Here is a 7,454-nt window from a genome sequence, read left to right on the forward strand (position 1 = left end):
AAAGGAAGGAAAGAAGGAAGGGACAATGGGAAAGAGGGAGGGAAGGAGGAAGAGACTAAGGGAGGTGAAGGAAAGGAAGAAAAAAAGGAAGGAAGGGACAAGGGGAGAGAAGGGAGGGCAGGCACCCACCCCAGTCCCATCCCAGAGACCTACAGATTCCCCCCCCCACAGGCACTGTGCAACCTGAGTGATCAGCTGGCCACGCCCCCTGACCATTGATCACGTGACCCTGGGACACTGTGAACTTCATAAGTATGAATCAGTTGTCAAGCATCCGAATGTAAATCACTTGACCCTGGGGATGCTGCAACAATCATAAGTGTGAAAAATGATCATAATTCGCTTTTTCAGTGCTGTTGTAACTTCAAACAGTCACTAAGCGAATTGTTGTAAGTCGAGGACTACCTATACTTTCCCATTTTTTCCTCTCTTTTTTTGGTCAAGTTTTTGATACCCCCCGGCCAGCTGGATGGGGGGTTGGGGGTCACCACAACATGAGGAACTGTATTAAAGGGTCGCGGCATTAGGAAGGTTGAGAACCACTGAATTAGAGTCTCAGTTTGAGATTTTAAGTCAAGTATTTTTCTAGAGCTCAATTGATCAGTAGCTTCTTCCTCCATCTCTTTAAATTGTGTGCACTGTTGCATATAGGCCTCTTTAAAGCTAGTCTGTTCCTTTTTTATTGTTCCTTGGCCTATAGGTTGGTCCATTAAAATTTGAAATTCAGTTTGTGGTTCTGCAAAATGATCTTTAATTTTTCTCCAAGATTTCATGTACTCTGTAGCTTCCAATTTTTTCCCCATAATTCAAAGCTCATAATCAAGCTGTGGGTGAGATTCTTCCATTTCCATGATAAAATAGTCTTTTAGTCTTTTAGTAGAAGCTATATTTATTAGAAATCAACAAATTTCCACCTCCACAATTTCTAGTAAGCAAATTCAGCCCACAGCTGCTTCAAGGCCTTTATCTTTTTCCCTTTTATTATCATTTGAAAGTCAAATCCATCTTTAAACACCAAGAGAAAGTACAATTGCAGTAACACTTTTCACCACAAGATGTCCTCAGTAGGCTGTAAAATCTTTTTTTCCGAGTTAATTTTTTTTATCTCATTAGGAAAAAAACACAAATATCTCCAGCATAGTAGATAAAATAATAATAATGTTCTATGATAAGGATTTTTTCAGGGCCCCAAAATATCCAAAAAATTAAATATCCAATAAAAATTTACTGTTTTATAGTTTTGTTCAAAGCTTTTTTCCCCAAATAATCAAACGCCACTCTCTTAAGGCAGGGAAGTCATTCAGAGGCTTTTTACAGGAAAATGGTTGGGGCTAAGAGAGGGAAGGAAAGGTCTCACCCAGATTTCTCCATGGTGGTTCTTCACGCTTAGCTGTTCTTCTGACTTTCGGCTGGTGCAGCTGGGTGATCAGCCATTTTACTGGGCGATCATTTCTCCGATGGCCCTAAGGAGCTAGCTCGGACCACGGAAGGAGATGCCACCCTTCCGCAGTCAACGAGGGCCTCCTTGACAGTGGTCACCCCTCCAGGGCGACTTTTTGACCTGATTAAGGGTCTACCGGCGGAGGGAAAGCAGCTGGCGAAGAGACAGAGCTCTCCGCACGACTGCACACGGCGCAATTCGGAACCAGAAGTCGCTACTCCTGGATTCTTGACAAACCTGTATGAATTGGATCTGAGCCAAATGCAATTGCTTATTCAACTTGAACAGATGAGTTGAGCTGATTTAATAGTTTAAGATTAAATCTCCAAATTATATATAGGCATGTTCACATCTGTGCAAAATAAACTGCCCTTGTGGATAAGAATAACTTTGAATGTTTTTCAGAGTTTGTTCACAAAATGTTCTTGTACAAGCAGAAAACAAAGGAAGTAGATTGTAGAGCTAGATCAAGAATTATGTTGTGCTTAGATTTTTCCCATATATTCTTCTCCCTCAAAATTATCTCAATCATTTGAGGAAATGTATGAACCTGCTTTTATTCTAATAATGGGAGTCACAATGAAATATATTTCCTAAAAAATGCTTCTTTCCTTAAACAGGAATTGGATAGCATCTCTTTTCATTATTGGTCATTATTTGATGGCCATGCTGGATCTGGAGCAGCTGTGGTAGCCTCCAAATTGCTGCAGCATCATATTGTAGAGCAGTTGCAGGAGATTGTGGACATCCTGAAAAACTCTGCTGTTCCTCCCCCAACTTGCCTGGGGGAAGAACCAGAAAGCATGAATGCCAACAGCAGAACGCTAACCCGGGCAGCCTCATTGAGAGGAAGTGTTGGAGCTCCTGGTTCATCTGGCACTCCATCTACTCGCTTCTTTACAGAAAAGAAGATCTCGCAGGAATGCCTTGTCATGGGAGCTGTTGAAACTGCATTCAGGGAAATGGTAAGTATAATTTGATGGTTTGGGTATCTTCGGAATAACACTTACTTATAATGGTAAATATACCATATATATAGTAAATGGCAATGGGAACTGACTTCTAAATACATTGATAATCTAATACATTTTCAAAGGTTGAGCATGTAATAAATGTTTGGCTCTACAATTGTAAACCAGATGATCATCGCCAAAACACATAAATGGATTATACATCTTCCTAAGGTGGGTGACATTGGATGTACCATTTGCCCTTTTTTCTAATGAAAGGCAAGATGTATGAAAGTAGGTGAATGGAGAAAGTTAATGATACATTTGTTTAAAATTACTGGCTTTTTCTTCACTGAATGTTGCTGTGGGGAAAAAGTATGTTGTAAACATCACTTTGTGCTTCTAGAATAAAAATAAAATATTTACTGAGCTTGAAAGGATTTGCAACGAAGAATTGCAAAAATTCCCCCAATCCAGGTGTGCAAAGCTTATCGCTCTTACCTAGAAAGATTCAAGGTTGTAATTGCTGCCAAAGGTGCTTCAACAAAGTACTGAGTGAAGGGTCTAAATACTTATGCCAATGTGATATTTCCATTTTTTTCTTTTTAATAAGTTTACAGACATTTCTAAAATTCTGTTTTCACTTTGTCATCATGAGGTACTGAGTGTAAATTAATAAGAAAAATTCAATTTCAACAACTGTAGAATCGCTGTAACATAACAAAATTAACAAAAGTGAAGGGGGTCTGAATACTTTCTGAATGTACTGTACATGTATAATAAGACTATGTCAGGTTTCTGAAAATTTGGTCCTTGATAGTTCATCCAATGCAAAAATGCAAAAAAGTACACAGTTCACACATGAGTCAGGAGGTGGCCTCATTAGTTAATGTAGCATTTGCCATCATAGAGCTATAATTGATTAAATGCTATTAAGCCGTCTGTGCTGAATAGTGCTGAATCTTATTTTTGAGAAATGTTATTATCACTGCAACCCGTACCCTGTTTAATCAGCTTTGAGAGTACTGCAAGGACCTAGTGTAAGAATATAAAAAGACTGAATGGGCACCTTTTTACAGGTTTTCATACAAGCAAAAGTATTTGTACAAGGAGTGTATCTGTAGGAACTACCATATTTATTCGAGTATAACGCGCACACGTGTATAACGCGCACCCCTAATTTTCGATTAAAAATCGGTATAAAATTTTGTTTCACGGGAAAGGGAAGTGCATCTCGCCAGTTCGGGCCGCCCCCTGTACGCGACGAGGGGACGTTTTTTTCTTCTTCGCCCTCGCGTGAGCGGCTGAAGCCCGGAAAAGGCACAGTGCGAACTCACAATTCGCCTGCGCCCTCAATGGACCGGCCGCCACTGCGTCACCCCACCCCAGCCCTCGTGTCAAGCCCCACGGGGCTTGCCATTCACAGGGGGGGGAGAACCGCAACGCCCGTAGCCGCCCAGCAGCAGAACGCCGCCGCAGCCGCCCGGCTCTCTGCCGGCATCGTTCCAGCTAGCAGGTACGGCCCACCCCCCTCCCCTCGCTTCTCCGCGCTGCTGCCTACCTCGCTCGAGCCGCAGAGACCTCAGGCAGCATTGCCCAGCGTGAGGGCGAGGCGGGGAGCATGCAGAGGCTCGCCATTCACTGCGAACCCGCCGGGAGCCCAGAAGCCAGCGAACGGAAGCCGCGGAGGGCCAGGGAGGACCGCGGATGTCGGGGGAGGGGCCAGCAAAGACTGCTGCCTGCACAACCGGCAAGGCCGGGAGGACACAGAACGAGGCTTTCTCTCCTCGGGACACCGACGCACCCAAACTTTGATTTCTTTTTTGGGTAGAAAATTTTGCGCGTTATACTCGAATAAATACAGTAGAAGTAGATGAAGCATGGCCCCTGTTTGATATTCAACTTCTCTAAATACACATGCAAATACACACACACACACATGCACACACACACGGGGGGGGGATAATAGGCATGTCCCATGCTTCTCTCTCTTTAATCCCATTTCCATGGTTGTTGTTTACCCTGCATTTTCTGTATCTTGGAAAGAACATTTCTGTAATGGGGAATCTACTCTACTTTGTAGATCCCCCATGTGATTTAAAATCCTGGGTTTCTGGATTTCAGATTAATAAATGAGTTTAACCAAAGATGTTCAACGTGTAGACCTAGGATTTATGTGAGTCACAACTTTGTTGTGTATCAGAATGGCAGAAAAACAAACATAAAATAGTCTTTTAAAAAGCAATTCCTGTTCTTTGTCAGGATCCAGTTATATTTCCTTTCTATCTATCTTCTCTGATATAAAACCAATTCTTACCCTCTCCTGAATCCTGCCATACTTTATGAGGGAGGGGGAGTATGCATGAGGGTTTTATTACTTTCACTTCCTCCATTCACTACAAAGTAACCATTAGCCTTTTATCCTATGCCCCTCTGAACTTCTGCTCCTTACCAGCCAGCTAGGAAAGGGGAGTGAAAAGATGCAGCCTCCGGAATCTGGTTTATTTATCCGTCATCAAAACAAGGTGTGAGGAGCTGTTGAATGATCGTGTACAACGGAGCCAGATTGATGTTATTTTTCCTGGATTTAACACCTAGAAATCTGCCGGTCTGAATCGCCCGGAAGAACTGCAGGGTGGGGGCTGCTTAGGGACACTTTAAAACATTGATCTGTAAGGAAATCCTTCAGATCCTGTCTATCATGCCTGCTATCAATTTCTCTTAATAAAAGTTCCTGTTGGAAAAGACCGTTTCCAAGAGTTCTGCTATCTTAAGATGTGGATTGAAGTGGGTCCTTATTTGTTTGGTAAAGTGAGATGATTTTCATTCGAGGCTGCTCAACATGCTGCAAAACAGAAAGAATAGAAACAACAAGGAAACCGTATAAACAAGTATAAACCAATAACTGAGTATAGTCCTCGACTTATAGCCATTCTTTTAGTGACTGTTCAAAATTACAATGGCACTAAAAAAAGAGATTTATGATTGTTTTTCACATTTACGTCCTTTGCAGCATTCCCATGGTCAGTGACAAAATTCAAATGCTTGGCAACTGGTTCATATTTATGATGGTTGCAGAGTCCTTTTGCAATTTTCTGACAAGCAAAGTCACCTGGGAAGTCAGATTCACTTTACAGCTGTATTACTAACTTAATAACTGCAGTATTTCACTAACAACTGTGGCAAGAAAGGTCATAAAATGGGGCAAAACTCATTGAGCAACTGTCTCATTTAGCAACAGAAATTTTGGGCTCAATTGTGGTCGTACGTTGAATATTCTGCTTTCTGGCTCTAAGGTTTTTGTTCGAAGATAATATATTCCTGCTTCTACCATTCTTTTCTGTTGTAGAGCTTATTTTTGGAATAGTCTTCTCCTAAGTTGTAGTTGGCTCTAACTCTGATAGCCTTTAGAAAGGCTTTAAAATTAGGATTTCTTTTCCCCCATGGACATTATACCAAGATCATAGTGATATATTTATTGCTTTAATTGTAATTTGGGTTTTCTTCTAGTTTTATTGCTTATACCACCTGCAAATGTGATCAGGAGAGTTGGGGATCAATATAACTCTTCCTAATCAGTTGGTCAATCAGTATAGTCCATTTTACCACCATGCTAAATGCTGCTATGTGTTTAGTTTGTATAACGTTATGTTGGAGGTAGGGGGCAAGAGTTAACAGCAGTTCTCTACTTCTGCTAGTGAAAATTGTTGAATCAAGATATGAACTAAGATTAAAATAATTGTATTTGACCCCTTAGGTTTGGACATGCAAGAACCATTCTGTATCATGCAACTTAAATTATTACAGTCCATGCTGTTAGTCCTATTACATGGTGTATGTTTCAAATAATTGTTTAATAGTACTTTTTCTATCTTCCTTAATCAGTTGCTTTTTTCTGCTCAAGAGTTAAGCATTCATTAATTTTTATTGTCCTAGTGTGCCAAAGGCAGAAGAAAAAACCAAGCATGATCTACTTTTTAATCTAAGTATCACTCAGATTTATTATGCATGTTGAAATTATTTTCTAAATTATGATGTAACTTTTTTTCTCCTCAGGATTTGCAGATAGAACGTGAAAGAACTGTCTTCAATATATCCGGTGGTTGTACAGCTCTTGTGGTAGTGTATTTACTGGGGAAACTCTATGTGGCAAATGCAGGTGATAGCAGGTAAGCCAAATTTGTCTTTGGCTGGAAGGTTGTAAGTAACGTTTTTTTTATATTTACATTTGTGTGTGTTCAACTAAAACATAAGATGTATTTCTGTCCTCTTTCATGAATTCCAGTTTTCACAGAAATTAACTAGTTCTGAATGAGATGTCTCAGTTGTGTCCTTTGCCACTTTCTGATGCTAAATCTCTCAGTTCTGACATCTTGTTGGTTCCTTCTGCCAGTATCTTAGCTGACTTGAAGTTTCTGGGACAATCCAAAGCCTTCCCCTTTACACCACTCCAATATGTGGCTAAAGGAGTGGTATAAAGGGGAAGGCTTTGGATATATTAGTCACGATGTCTGTAGCTGGTCCAATGAAAAGATGTACAAAAGATATGGTTTGCATCCATCAAAGAAAGGGACTGAGTTACTCAGCGATAAATTTACAGATTTTCTGGAGGAAAATTTAAACTAAATAGCGGGGACAGTGAGTTAATTGATACAGAACAACCCTGTCCCCGGCAATCTAAAAATTATAGGGCTATCAGTGCATGTAACATAGAGGTGTGTGTGGACAAGAATACCAATCTTGCTGTCAAGCAAAAACAAGCCTCTAACAGCGAGTGCTACACAAAATGCACTAACCAAATAGGTGGTAAGGCAATAGGGGAACTCAGGCACCACACAGGTTATGTAGAAAGTAAACACAGGGCCAGTCATAAAGGACTCAAATGTCTATACACCAATGCACAGAGTATGAACAGCAAACAGGGTGAACTAGAAATTCAGGTTAATGAGGGCAGATATGATATTGTTGCCATTACGGAAACATGGTGGGATGAAACCCACAAATGGAACACACAGCTAGAGGGATTTAAATTATTTAAAAGAAACAGACCAAATAAAAGAGGA

The 7,454-nt window shown here is 40.7% G+C and overlaps 1 protein-coding gene across 1 annotated transcript in view; it reads left to right on the forward strand.

Annotated features, from left to right (window-relative positions):
* The window catches only part of LOC107292986 (protein phosphatase 1H), a 79,111-nt gene that overhangs the window by 4,600 nt on the left and 67,057 nt on the right, over positions 1 to 7,454 (forward strand). Inside the window, exons 3-4 of the mRNA XM_015822114.1 lie at positions 2,062 to 2,406; positions 6,448 to 6,560. Coding sequence (XP_015677600.1) covers positions 2,062 to 2,406; positions 6,448 to 6,560 — 458 coding nt within the window. The remainder of the gene's footprint in view (positions 1 to 2,061; positions 2,407 to 6,447; positions 6,561 to 7,454) is intronic.

The sequence above is a fragment of the Protobothrops mucrosquamatus genome, unplaced genomic scaffold (genome assembly GCF_001527695.2).
Source record: "Protobothrops mucrosquamatus isolate PMUCROS unplaced genomic scaffold, P.Mucros_1.0 scaffold1468, whole genome shotgun sequence".
NCBI lineage: Eukaryota > Metazoa > Chordata > Lepidosauria > Squamata > Viperidae > Protobothrops > Protobothrops mucrosquamatus.